Consider the following 14,805-nt stretch of genomic DNA (forward strand, 5'->3'; position numbering starts at 1 on the left):
CGCCACCAGGGAAGCCCCATAAGACTTTTCAAGAGCGATATCCATGTGGCTTCTCCCCTGTGTCCTGTGAAGAGAGGGAGGTAAGGTGTGAAGGAAAAGAAGGAACCAGGATGACTGATCCTTGTGTCTTTTGCCTTGAGCAGCTGAGTGGACTGTGGTGCACAGTGAGATGGGAAAGACTGAGAGAAGATCTGGGTATGTACAGGCATGCGCACACATTGTTTGCTTGTAAAAAATGATATTGTACTATACAAATGGTTTTGAAACTCAGTTTATTTAACTTAGCAGTACTCATGGGACATCTTCCACATCAGTATTTATAAATCTACTGCATTCTTTTTAACACATACAGTGTATTATTATTCCATGTACTTCCCTCAGTCTTTTTTTTTTTTTTTTTTTGCGGTACGCGGGCCTCTCACTGTTGTGGCCTCTCCCATTGTGGAGCACAGGCTCCGGACGCACAGGCTCCAGGCCATGGCTCACGGGCCCAGCTGCTCCGTGGCATGTGGGATCTTCCCGGACTGGGGCACGAACCCGTGTCCCCTGCATCAGCAGGCGGACTCTCAACCACTGCGCCACCAGGGAAGCCCTTCCCTCGGTCTTTTTAACAGAAAAACATTAATGACATTAATTTTATTAAAACTCCTAGAATCTATAACGTGAGTGAATATAGGTTGCCTTCAGAAAGTGAAGATGGGTTGGAACTCACACTTTCTATGGGAAGGACCACAGAAGCCACCTCCTGGAACTCCCAGATTTTAGAGATGCAAAAACAAAGGCCTGGGGACTTCCCTAGTGGCGCAGTGGATAAGACTCCACGCTCCCAATGCAGGGGGCCTGGGTTTGATCCCTGGTCAGGGAACTAGGTCCCACATGCATGCTGCAACTAAGAGATCGCATGCCACAACTAAGTTGTTGGTGAGCCGCAACTAAGGAGTCCACCTGCTGCAACTAAGGAGCCCACGTGCTGCAACTAAGGAGCTGGTAAGGCACAACTAAAAGAGCCCGCGAGCTGCAACTAAGGAGCTGACCTACTGCAACTAAGAAGACCTGGTGCAACCAAATAAATAAGTAAATAAATAAATAAAAACAAAGGCCTGGAGGATTTAATGAACCCTAAAATCATTCCCAAGGTAAATGCTCAAACCAGCAGAAGAATCCAAACCTCCAGGGTCATCCCCACTCTATCTCAGTGCCGCTGAAATGGAGGGACCACCACACCCTCCCCGGGGATTGCTATATGGGTTCTCTTCCATCAGCCTATCTAACAGTCATTTTTATAAATAAGGAATCAAAAAACAGAACTCAATATGACTTTAGAGGTCAGTTGATCTAACCTCATCTTATAGATGAGAAAACCGAGGACCCGCATTGACTGGGTAGAGTTCTGATTGTAATCAATATTTCGTGTAAATGAAATCACACAACATGTGGCCTTTTGTGTCTGGCTTTTGCTAGTTTCTCTCGGTGTGTGTGTTTGTGTATAAAATTTTGGAGAGTTTGTTTTTTTTGAACCCCTTTTGCAGATGAGGAAACTGAGGCTCAGAAAAGCTAAAAGCTGAGTAACCTCCCCGAGGTCACACAGGTAGCGAGCAGGGTGGAGACTGGGGCTGCCTATCGCACTGCTGCTTGGGAAACCCCGCCCCTGCTCCCGGGATGAGGATGGCCTGAGCTACCACCTGCGAGGAAGGTTGAGAGAGATTTCAGACGCAGATTTGAGAGGACTTGAGTGTCGAATGAGGGAGAAGGAGGAATGTGGAGTCATTTCCAAGTTTCTGGCTCGGACAGTGAGAGGTGGAGGCATCGCTAAGGTGGGGAAAGGAAGAGGGAGCACAGGCGATGCTGTGATACAGGGCAAAGTGGTGGGTACCACGCGGAACCCTGCCGCACTCTGGGGCAAGACAGTGAGGCAACCTGGGTGAGGGTATCAGAGAAGAATCCAAGCGGGCCGTGTCATTTGAAGCAGATTTTGGATTAGGAGAAAAGAGCTTTGGGCAGGTGACATTGCAAGGAAAAGCTTTCTAGGGAGAAGAAACAGGACTGCAGGTAGTGTTTGGGGAGAGGCAGTGGTAGACTTTGGGGAAGGGGCACCATCTGTGTCCTTGAACGCAAGCAGAGCAAGGTGTTTCAGGCAGAGGAGAAGACATCCTCGCCTGGGCTTGATGAAGGGAAAGCTGTCAAGGTTGACCTGGTTGATTTCAAGTGGTTATAGAGCCTGGAAGTGGGGAGTCCAGGTCAGGGGGCTTTGCAGCAGTGCAGGGAAGAGGTGATGCAGCCTGGGTTGGGTGGGGACACGGGTGCTGGAAAGAAGAGGGCGGGCGTGGTAGAGAGATCAGTGGACATGGAGTTGATAGGCTTTGGTAACTAGATGTGAGGCTGAAGAATGGAGAGGTTGTCCAAGGTCATTCTGAAATTCGGGGGCTTGGGTTGAAAGAAAGAAATTCCGTTTTGGAAATGTTGGTTTATGACAGCAATCACCTGTCCAGGCAGTGTGGCCCAGGAGAAGGTTGAAATTGGTCTGGAGAAAGGTCAAGGCTAGAGATAAACGTTTGGGATCATCCTCATGGAGGTCGCAGCTGAAGTCTTGACAGCAGATGACCTTGTGAGGGCAGAGTGAAGAGGCAGGCAGAAGGGCACAGAGCATCCCTTTGGGAAAGAGCCCCCTTAGGGGAGGAGGAGAAGGGGGAAAGGTGACCCCAAAGGCAGGTGCAGGAGAATTAGGGCGGGTGAGAGGCTCGGAAGTCTGGAAGAGGCATTTCAAAGAGGAGGTGACAGAAATAAAAAATTGCTTCAACACCCAGAGCCTCGATGATGTAGCACGCTGCCACTTCTGTCATATTTTGGCCAAAGAGTAGATACAACCCTTTCCCTTTTTCTTCTTACTACTGCTGTGACATACTGAAACTTAAATTAAAAAAAGACTTTTCCAAGTACTAAACAGAGAACAGAAACGATACAGTGAATATCAGATTTGCAAGGTATATGGTTCTAGTCCAGCACAGCCAGCTTCCTGGGTTTCATCCCAGAGAGCAGGGTTCTCCACAGCCCAGCCTCAAAGGGGGTCCTTGCCGGGCATCCTCCTTCCAAGGACTGGATATTTCCACGTGACTGGCTCCCGTCTGCACCCCTCACACAGGCATCCCTGACTCTACAGCCGGCATCTGGAGTCTGGGCAGGAGGGCTGCCCACCCAGGACCTGAGTTCTCTTTTCCTTTGCCCATTGTGAGGGACCTCTTGTCCTGCCACCAGTGACACCAGGAGTCATGTCACTCTTCAGGTGAGACTGTGGCTATCCTCAGGGCTGAGAGGACAATCATAGGTTAAAGAGGTGACAGCTGTGCAGCCTCACGTAGGCAGAGCGATGAAGGGTGGGGTGGGGGGGATGTGTGAGAGCGGAGGGCATTGCTGTCAGAGTCAGAGGGAGTGAGCACGACGGTGGCCCCGGGAGCCGGGACGGAGGAGCCTCTGGAAAATGATGAGGCAGCAGCAGTGATTTTTGGAAGAGCATATCAGTAGTGAGGCTGGGTTGACCAGAGCAACCACAAGGGGTTACAGAGGGAGCGTGGAGGGAAAGGAATCCACAGCCCCTTAGAGATGTTCGCCTCTTCCCTCCTGCTTTGGAAGTATACTGTTTCCTCTTTTCCTCATCCTGTGCAGTGGGGCTGCCCAGTCCCTGCTCTGCTGTCACTGGTGGGTGATTAAACCAGGAAAAAGCAGAGGCCTCTCTGTTTCTCCCAGGCTCCCTGCCCTCTGCAGCGGGGGGTGCTGGGCCTTTCTGAGCACCTTTCTGAGCCCAGCTCTTGAGACCCAATTGGAATATTCCCCCCAGTCTGGGTTTACACCTCCTGCATCTGTCCTTCCCCTGCCAGCTCTTCTGGCTTATGGCATGTGTTCTCTCCTTTTGCCCATAAAAGTCCTAAACCAGGGCTCTGAGTTCAGCTGTGAAAGGACAGGAAAGTCACACTGTGGATAAAGTTGTGAGCATCAAAGTCCGTTTGCTTTTGTTTGGGAGCCACGTGCGTCACAGGAAACAGTAGAGCAAGTCTGGTAATGCAGCCAAAATGATGGATTTTCAGGCTACGAATCTTAGTTTCTTCTTACTTGTGGTCAATCTGTTTATCCCAAGTTTTCCAAACATGCCACCTTTTTTTCTTTTTCTTTTTTTAAAATTTAACTTAATTTTTTTTTTTTTGGCCGCACTGAGCAGCTTGCGGGATCTTAGTATCCTGACATGGGATTGAACCCAGGCCCTCGGCAGTGAAAGCACAGAGTCCTAACCACTGGACCGCCAGGGAATTCCCTCCTCTTTTTTTTTCAAGGGCAACCAAGCCTCTTCTTGTTGACGGTATCACAAATACACCGTTGTGTCCAAGTCTTCCTGTTGCATTCCACACAAATATGACAAAAACAGTGCTCATCCCTCAGCTTAAACTACTAGAGCAAATCCCAGGGTGGGCCTCATAGTGAGCAACCTCTTCCCCTGAGAACCTGTTTTCAAGATAGCTATTCACCTCTCACTCCCTGTTTTTTCTGCAATTACACCCTCTAACATGGCTTTATTTTTTGGCAGGACTCTGGGCTGTGGGTAACAGGGCTGTGCTTTAGGTAGCCATTCACTGGACCAGGACAGAAAGGATTTGGATTCTGAATTCTGACACTAATTTATAGTGTGACCCTAGATGAGTCATTTCCTCTCTCTGGGGCTCAGTTTTCTTATCTATAAATAAAAGGCTTGTGTAAGATCAATGATGTTCTAGTAAATTTCTAAACACCCAGTTCTTGGTGGAGGAGGGGGAGAGAGGGAAGCCCTGATTTGGAGTGTTTGTCAATTTCTGTGGTGTGAGGATCCCACCAAAGGCCCGTTTCAAGCTACCAACTTGAAATTAACTGGTTCACACATTTCCTGAAAATTTAACAGTTGGTTCTGACGAGACAGTGTAAGCCAGTTCCCTCGCGACTCTGGGTAAGATCAATACTGCACATTATTTTTATCCTGAAATTCCTTGATGTTATAGATTGAAAAATCCCCTTCAGCCCTAAAATGCTACAAGTCTATGATTCCAACACTGGGTGATTATTTTTTATTTTTTAATTTTTTCTATTGAAGTAATTGATTTACAATGTTGTGTTAGTTTCAGGTGTCCAGCAAAGTGATTTAGTTTTACATATATATATATTCTTTTCAGATTCTTTTCCATTATAGGTTACTACAAGATACTGTACTACACAGTAAGTTCTTATTTATCTTTTTTTTTTTTTTTTTTTTTTTTTTTTTGCGGTACGCGGGCCTCTCACTGTTGTGGCCTCTCCCGTTGCGGAGCACAGGCTCTGGACGCGCAGGCTCAGCGGCCATGGCTCACGGGCCCAGCCGCTCCGCGGCATGTGGGATCCTCTCGGACCGGGGCACGAACCCGTCCCCTGCATCGGCAGGCGGACTCTCAACCACTGCGCCACCAGGGAAGCCCCAATGTTTACCTATTTTATATAGTGGTGTGTATCTGTTAATCCCAAACTCCTAATTTATCCCCCCCTCCGCCTTTCCCCTTCGGTAACCATAAATCTGTTTTCTATGTCTGTGCATCTGTTTCTGTTTTGTAAATAAGTTCATTTGTATCACTTTTTTAGATTTGACATATAAGTGATATATGAGATTTGTCTTTGAGTTACTTCACTTAGTGTGATAATCTCTAGGTCCATCCATGTTGCTGCAAATGGCATTATTTCATCCTTTTTATGGCTGAGTAATATTCCATTGTATACATGTGCCACATCTTCTTTATCCATTCATCTGTCGATGGACTTTTAGGTTGCTTCCATGTCTTGGCTATTGTAAATAGTGCTGTGAACATAGGGGTGCATGTATCTTTTCAAATTTGAATTTTGTCCAGATATATGCCCAGGGGTAGGATTGCTGGAACATATGGTAACTCTATTTTTAGTTTTTTAAGGAAGCTGCATGCTGTTCTCCACAGCGGCTGCACCAATTTCGTTCCCAACAACCAGCTGTGGGTGCTTTTTAGCTTGTCGGCATGCACCCAAGCCTAATTGACTGCACTTGCTGGGCACATTAAGTCCATCGGCGTCCTGATTACAGCTGGCTTGCTCTGGTCCAGGTTGGCAGTGGTCCTCCTTCTGGAGCGAGCAGCTCTGGTCAGGAGACCTTTGAACAATAATTTGCTCTGAAACTGTCACGGCTTCTGAGCTGGGAGCTTGGGTCCTGATTCTCCACGAGTCATTCTGGAGCTGCTGCTGCCTTCCCTGGAGGGGTCAGAGGGGCTGTGATTCATCACCATGTTTTTCCAGCCCCAGCTTCCCAGGGAGCCTGGAAGCAAGGAAGGCCTGGGAGGCTGAAGCCCACGGAGGGAAGACAGGGAGGAGGACAGCACGGCACGCCCAGGGTGGAGCCCCCGCCGCTGAGAGGTGAGCCGCTGTGAGTCACCCTCCCGCCCGCCTGGGAGCCACACCCTCTGCCCAGGTTCTGAAGGGCGGGCGGAGAATTTGCCTACACCAAGCTCCCGTGATCAAGTCCGAGCAGGTTTCCTGAAAGAGCATGCCCATTAAAATGAATGGAGTTAAAATAGGCTGATCTCTCCCGAAACATGATTTGTTTTCTTTTCTAAATGTTTCCGGAGTGTTTACAGAGAATCCTGAGAGTGTAGAAAAGAGAAAAGAGGGGGAAGCATACTTTGACATCAAGGAGGTCGGGGGCTAGAGCGAGGCGGAGGCTTTGTATGATTCCACGCTGCCAACCTAAAGACACCAAGCTGAGGGCAGAGGGATGGAATGGGCGTGGATCCTCGCGCATTCCTGCACTGTGATCAAGGTCTTTCCGTTGTGTGTGTGCTACTGCTACTGAGTTAAGAAGAAAAATTCTAGAAGGGAAAGACTTGGTATGGGTTTCAGGGACACATCTCACATCCATCAGGAGGGCTGCTATCAAAAAATCCCAAACCCCAAAACAAGTATTGGCAGACATGTGGATAATTGGAATCCCGGCGCCCTGTTAGTGGGAGTGTAAAATGGTTCAGCCCCTGTGGAAAACAGGATGGCGGTTCCTCAAAAACTTAAACATGGAATTACCGTATGACCCAACAATCCCATTGCTGGATATATACCCCAAAGAAAGCAGGATTTCAAAGAGATATTTGTACTCCCATGCTCACAGCAGCAGCATTCACAATAGCCAAAAGGCGGATGTATCCCAAGCGGCCATCACTAGGTGAATGGATAAATGAAATGTGGTCTATACGTACTATGGAATATCATTTGGCCTTGAGAAGGAAGGAGATTCGAACACATGCCACAACATAGATGGGCCTTGACAACATTCTTCTAAGTGAAGTAAGCCAGCCACAAAAAGATAAATACTGCGTGATCCCATTTGTATGAAGTGCCCAGAGTGGTCAGATTCACAGAGACAGAAAGAAGAAGGGCTGGGGGAGGGAGGGGGGGAGTTAGTGTTTAATGGGGACAGAGCTTCAGTTTGGGAAGATGAAAAAGTCTGGAGATGGATGGTGGTGCTGGCTGTACAACAATGGGAATGTACTTAATGCCGCTGAACTGGACACTTAAGGATGGTGAAAGTGGACGATTTTATGATATCTGTGTTTTACCATAATTAATCTATTCACACACACACTCACACACACACACACACCTTGGGGACAGACCTATGGGTCTGAATCCCTGTTTCATGGTTTGCCAGAAATATGAGCATGGTCAAATTACTTGACCAGCGTGAGGTTTTGTCCTCTGTAAACTGCAAAATTTTTTGACAAAGGAAACTAGGAGGTATTTTTTGGAAGAGGAAAAGTAATACGATAAGGGAAGGTTGAGTAGTAAAGAGGAGAGAAATCACTGTGAAGGTGAGACACTGGCTTACAAAATACTGCAGGAGTTTTGAAGCTCTCAAGCTAGGATGCTGAGCAAATGGTTCTTCTCCCTGGCTGCACACTGGGGGCATTTTTAAGAATTCTGGTTCTCAGACTGATTAAATCAGACTCTTGGGGGCTGGAACCCAGGCATCTGTATGTTGGAGTCCCCATTGATTCCTAAAGTGCAGCCAAGGTTGAGGGACGATGCTCTAGACCAATTCTTCTCAAAGTTGAACGGCATGAGAGTTGCCTGGGGATTTTATTAAAACTGATTCAGTGGGGTGTGTGTAGGGGGAGGGAACAGAGGGAGGAAGCAGGAGGCTAAGATACTGAATTTCTAAGAAATTCCCAGGAGCTGTCAGTTCTGCCGTTCTGGGGATCCCATTTGGAGCTGCAAGTCTCACATGCTTTGAAAATGGCTCCACGTAAATAAACATATGTTATCGTTATAAAGTGCTACCATTCTTCTTTGAGAGGAAGTTCACTTGTTCAACAAATGTATAAGAACGTACTCTAGGGGACTTCCCTGGTGGTGCAGTGGTTGAGAATCCGCCTTCCAATGCAGGGGACGCGGGTTCAATCCCTGGTCAGGCAACTAGGATCCCACATGCCATGGGGCAACTAAGCCCATGCGCCACAACTAGAGAGCCACCGTGCCACACTAGAGAGAAGCCCGCATGCCACAACGAAAGATCGCGCGTGCTGCAACTAAGACCTGATGCAGCCAAAAATAAATAATTTTTTAAAAAGAGTAATACTTGATAAAACATTTAGGAAAGATAGAAAAATATAAAGGAGACAATAAAAATCACCATAGTCCCTCCATGCCAAAATAGGCCCTGTTAATAGGCTGATAAATGTCTTCCCCACCATGTTTATTCCAGATGTGGCTTATGCAGCCTAGACAGCTTTGCTAGCCTACTTGTTCACTTATCATTCTTGCTAAATAACGTTTAATGGGGAGATCAGTTTTCTTAGTCATTCAGGAAAATAGCTCTTCTATGGTATGAATTCCCATTGGTGGGTCATAGCCTTCATTGTAGCATCCTTTGTTGCTCACCTACGGGGCACAGCATCTGGTAAATGAATTATCCTGTTCTCCAGAGCCTTGTGGCAGGATTGCCATGAGACTCGGTCAAGAGTGATTCTGCCTGTGATAGGAATTAGTTAAGGTGGGTAGAATTTGCTCATTTCCACTCTCGAAATATCCTCGGAAATAAGGAGATGCCAGGCTTTGGAGAGTAGCCTCTACTGCCCCCAAAAGTGCCACCTGTGCGTTTGTAAAATAACGTTGTAATGTTTGCTTGACTGACTGCATAATCTACCCTCGGGACCTTTTCATACTAAACGCTCGTTATTTCTTAAGCTTGCCCTTTCCTTCTCACCTGTCCATTAACATCGAGCCTCCTTAGACAAGTCTATCAGCAAGCCTTTATTGCGCTTTGACAGCTCTGGAATTTTAGGAATGGCAATGATCAGGTCCCTGAAACTTCCTTGTGAGATAACTTAGACTAGAGCTTCCTGGTTCGAGGAGCCCATGAGCACTGGTTCTCGTCCCTGGCTACACGATGGAGTCACCTGCTCTTGTGCTGAGGCTGAGCCTCAGACTAGGTGAATCAGCCTCTCTGAAGATGGGACTCAGGCATGTCGCTTTTAAAGCTCCCCCGAGTGACTCCAGTGGGTGCCCAGGGGGGAGAACCAGAGCCATGGAGCACTGATTTTCATCTAATCAGCTGCACCTGAGGATGTTTCTCTAAAAATTAAAATGCCTGGGCCCCACCCGAGAACGAATGAGTCGGACTCTCTGGAAAAGGAGTCCGAGAAACTGTATTTTTTTCCTAGCTCCTTCAGATAACCTGATACACAGTGTGGGTTGGGAATCACTGCCATCGGCAACCTAGCAAATGAGAAAATCTAGATTTGAACCCATTTTTGGCTCTTTGGCTTTGCGAGCCATGCATGACTGTACGATGATGAGTTGCCTCAAGGAAGCCACGTGGGGTAATGGACACAACCCTGGGCTGGGCGGGTCGGACCCTGAAGGCATGACTCATGTCTTGCTCTGTGATGTCAGACAAGTTACAGAACCTCTCTGGGTCGGGAGCCCCTGTCTCTCTACCTGATTTCTACCAGGCCTTGTGTTTTCAGACTTTCTTCCTCTTTAATTGATGTTTTACTGGTTTTCATTTGGTGATCAGTATATACGCATGATGATCAATTTCTATATAGTTCTTAATGCAAGCATTGAAAAATTTAAAAGCTATATAATTTTTTTCCAGTTATTCTATTGACTTTCCAGCTTAAAATTTGGAGACAAATTGTTCTTAAAAAGAGGTTCTGCAAGGACTTTGAGGGCATTCTGCTAAGTGCAATAAGTCAGACAGACAAATATTGCATCATCTCACTTATCTGTGGAATCTTAAAAAAACAGACATAGAAACAGAGCAGAGAGGTGATTACCAGTAGCTAAGGAGTGGGGGTAATGGGGAGATGTTAGTAAAAGAGTACAAACTCCAGTTATAAGATGAATAAGTTCTGGGGATGTAATGTACAGCATAGTGACTATAGTTAACAGTACTGTATTATCTACTTGAAAGTTATTAAGAGACTAGATCTTCAATATTCTTACCACACACACACACACACACACACACACACACACAATTATACGAGGTGATAGAGGTGTTAACTAACCCTACTGTGATAATCATTTTGATACATATGCATGTATCAAATCACCACATTGTACACCTTAAACTCACACAGTGTTATTCTCAGTTATATCTCAATACAGCTGGAAAAATATAGACCATGATTTTAAAACATTGATAACTTGTTAACTAAAATTCTACTAGGTCATCATTTAATATCATATACACTACATGCTCAAAATTTTCCAATTTTTCACAGCACTTTAACAGCATTATTAGGAAAAGCTGGGCTGAGAACAAAGTTGTCACAGAGAGCGCCCAATTCTATTAGGAAGAGCAAGGGTCAGGGAACAGTTTTATACATAATTCTACCAAAAGACAACAAGGAGATAAAGTAAGTCATAGGAAATGTTTACAAGTTAAATGCATGGTTATGACTTCCAGTTGCCATCTGGCTATGCTTCTTGTTACATTAAAAACTGCCAGCACACTCTCCCCCCAGCCCCAGCCTATGATCAAAGCCTCCTTTAAACTGATATTTCATTAATTTTTGGTGGTACTGAAAACAACCAACCAGCCGATGAACTCACTTCTTAAAAAATGTATTTATACTTATAAAAAAATTTTTAAGGCATAGAGTGGGTATCCTGCTTCTTAACAGTGTATTTCTAGAACAATTAAAATCTTGCATTTACAAAATAGTTGATAGAACAATTCCTCTGGACTGTACAAGAAGGGGGGCACCAGGACAGCTGGTGAGACTCCCTTTACGTTGGTCAGATTCGGCTTCTTTCTCCCCTGCTCCACAGAGGCTGGCCTTTCCTTAGCAGCTGTATTTCTGCAGGTGCGTCTTCTTTCATTTCTTGGTTGGTCACTTTGGCTCGTTTTCCTTTCGCATCCCCTTTTCCTTTTTTCTGCATATATATATATTTTTTTCACATCACTGTTCGCAGGATCAGATTTGGGTGACATTTGGTGGGTCTCTCCTTGGGCTCGGTATCAGGGAGATTCATTCCAGGACCGCTGGAGATGCCAAAACCCACAGATGCTCAAGTCCCTTATGTAAAGTGGTGTAGTATTTGCATATAACCTACGCATATCCCCCCGTGTACTTTAAATCATTTCTAGATGACTTTTTTTTAACTACTAGATGACTTTTAATACCTAATACAATGTAAATGTTATGTAAATAGCTGTAAATACAAAGCAAATGTTTTGTAAATAGTTGTTGGATGGCAAATTCAAGTTTTGTTCTGGGGAACTTTCTTGAATTAAAAGAATAATTTTATTTTTGATCTGCGGTTGGTTGAATCTGCAGATGTGGAACCACGGATACAGAGGGCCAGCTCTACTGCCTTTTTTTTTTTTTTTTGCGGTACGCGGGCCCCTCACCGCTGTGGCCTCCCCCGCAGCAGAGCACAGGCTCCGGACGCACAGGCTCAGCGGCCATGGCCCACGGGCCCAGCCGCTCCGCGGCACGTGGGATCCTCCCGGACCGGGGCACGAACCCGCGTCCCCTGCATCTGCAGGCGGACTCTCAACCACTGCGCCACCAGGGAAGCCCTCTACTGCCTTTTGAGCTGAACTGCTGTCTCTCCTGGGTATCTTGGCAGAGGCTGGGGTGGAGTGCACCAGGGTGTTTGTGGGGACAGCACAGCGAGAGCCTTCGCAGAGCTGAGTGGCTGGACATTGCCACTCTTGCCACTCCCGAGCTGCTGGGACTCCTGTTGTCAAACTTGTAAAAGCAGCAGAACTCCTTTTTATTCATGAAATCTTGCGCAGAATCCGACACGTATTAGGGATAGAGGTGGGACTGTCTCTGTGAGCTGGGGGTGCTCTTGTGGAATGCAGATACATTTAACTTGAAAATCTCACTGCTTTTTCATGCAGTGCTGCAAAGACTTTTACTTGGGAGTATGAAAAATAATAAAAAGCCTCTTAGAGTTTTTTTTTCCGTAAATGGGGATTACTTGTCTCTTCCGCCGATTCTCGGGATTGGGGAGAACAAGGTAAAGGGTGGATGCTGGCAGTGAAGGCTTTGGGAGCTAATGGCTCTTACAGTCCTGACACCGATGCCAGTGAAAGAGGGGTGCTGGATGGCAGGCCTCATGGGGCGGGGGAGGGCAGCAGGCAAATCTGAAGGCCTAATAGGCACGGATATGGCCCCTGTGTTCCCACGTGTTTTGCTTTCTTCAGCCATAAGTGCGGGTAGAGAACGAGAGGGGCATATCCTTCTGAGACAGAACGTGGTTAGAATGCAGCTGTGCTCGACCTGGTCACCCTGATGACCCATCAGGCGCTCAGCCCAATAGAAAACACCCACTGAGCCATCCTATTAAGTGACCCAAGACCTTGATTAATGACCACTGATCTGTATTCATTGTTTACCAGCAGGTGAATAAGGTCTTTAATGATACCAGAGAAGAAAACATTTAGGAAAATACAGGCTAGATGACCGTATGACCTGCAGAGCCTAGACTTTTTTTTATCTGGCCGATTGGTTTGGGCTCTGCAGTAAGCGTAGCCCCAGTTTTTAAAAATAAATTTATTTATTTATTTTTGGCTGCGTTGGGTCTTTGTTGCTGTGCCTGGGCTTTCTCTAGTTTGTTGCGGTGCACGGGCTTCTCATTGTGGTGGCTTCTCTTGTTGCGGAGCATGGGCTCTAGGTGCACGGGCTTCAGTAGTTGTGGCTTGTAGGCTCAGTAGTTGTGGCTTGCAGGCTCTAGAGTGCAGGCTCAGTAGTTGTGGTGCACGGGCTGAGTTGCTCCGCGGCATGTGGGATCTTCCCCGACCAGGGATTGAACCTGTGTCCCCTGCATTGGCAGGCAGATTCTTAACCACTGCACCACCAGAGAAGTCCTGAATTGATTTTACTATTTATCACACAAAAGGGATGTACAACCTTGGAGGATTCCTTTTCTACTTGTGCTTTTGATGTAAAGACTAAGGAATCCAGACCTGGAAGGGGAAAACGATAGTAAAACCAGCTATTAACCTGTGTGGCTTTTTGATGATCAGCCTGAGGGTCGAGCCTGAGTTTTCCTTGAATGAGGGTGTCTGTGTTTATACATTTGTTTGCTGAAGCCACAGGCGTCTTGTTTATTAACTCATTCATTATTTTATTTCCTGAGCCCTTTTATGGGCCAGGCATTGTGTTAGAGGCTGAATTTTCCAAGGGGGAGGTCTGTTCCTCACACCCGGGGAGACTTGGGAGCCCAAAGAGAGTATTTATAGATGTCACCTTCAGAGTTCAAGAAACACCTAATTTCCTAAGATAAAATATTACTGCTTTTAATTATGCCATGTACATAATAAGAGCTCTAAATGCATTTTGGGATAAAGATAATAGTATTGTGCATGTTTCTCTAGAATAAATCACGACAAACTCTGGATTGGTTAGATTGTCATGAATCCAAATCATTATCACTTTTTAAACTAAACCCAATCTCTTTGCCAGTTAATTAACAACAATGCATTGCAGTCCTTCATGGTGGGGGGCTTCTCTTCCTGGGAGTAACAGCTGACTGACATTTAGGCTGCCCCTGTCCTTTTAGCTCTACTGCCAAGAGTGAGAGTCACCACCGACGTCTGTGCATTGCTGTGAGGTTTAAAGTCTCATGTCAGAAGGATCTCTAGGCTTCTTCAAGGAAGTATTTGATAGATGTATGAAAAACATATTGAATAGCCTTTTCTTTCTTTTTTTTTTTTTTTTTACATCTTTATTGGAGGGTAATTACTTTACAATGAATAGCCTTTTCGAGCTGTGCAATAAGTTGTCGGTTTTTTGCTTCAAATGATTTCCTGCAAGCTCATGGCCATGTCACAAAGAAGAGTGACAATATAAGATTCGCCCAAGGGCACAGGGGTGGAGGGTGATTCTCTTCTTCCCGTGGCAAACATCCTCTTAGCGGTTGACCTTGACCGTTGGCTCACTTCCAACTTTGACTGAACTCGTATCTGTCAGCTCAGATTCCTCTGAGGCTTGGACTGCGGAGAGGAAAGAGGCAGGCAAAATGAACTCACTCAATTGTATTTAAATTCATCGCACTGAACCCACTACTGTAAATGCGATTAACACCTGTAGTAATTATATTGTGTGATCTGTGAGGTGACACACCGGCCCCCAACCCCGCAAGCCCCCACTTGGTATTCTTGTTGAGTGTGGAAGAGAGAGAAATGTCAGAGCTCTGCCCTACATTAACATTCCGCCCCAAAGAGAATTCCGGACTCAGAAGGGACGAATGCCCCTTTACAAGGTGCCACCCATCCTGCCCACT

General features: G+C 46.2%; 1 protein-coding gene across 4 annotated transcripts in view; it reads left to right on the forward strand.

Annotated features, from left to right (window-relative positions):
* The window catches only part of DSP (desmoplakin), a 98,118-nt gene that overhangs the window by 22,246 nt on the left and 61,067 nt on the right, over positions 1 to 14,805 (forward strand). Inside the window, exon 1 of one of the 4 annotated variants that reach the window (XM_060023675.1) lies at positions 155 to 195. The exons of 2 other annotated variants lie outside the window; for them this stretch is intronic. In XM_060023675.1, coding sequence (XP_059879658.1) covers positions 170 to 195 — 26 coding nt within the window. In that variant the 5' untranslated portion in view covers positions 155 to 169. Of the gene's footprint in view, positions 1 to 154; positions 196 to 6,401; positions 6,424 to 14,805 lie in introns of those variants that run through there. One more of the 4 variants, XM_060023678.1, reaches the window with a different exon arrangement.

The sequence above is a fragment of the Delphinus delphis genome, chromosome 10, assembly GCF_949987515.2.
Source record: "Delphinus delphis chromosome 10, mDelDel1.2, whole genome shotgun sequence".
Classification (NCBI taxonomy): domain Eukaryota; kingdom Metazoa; phylum Chordata; class Mammalia; order Artiodactyla; family Delphinidae; genus Delphinus; species Delphinus delphis.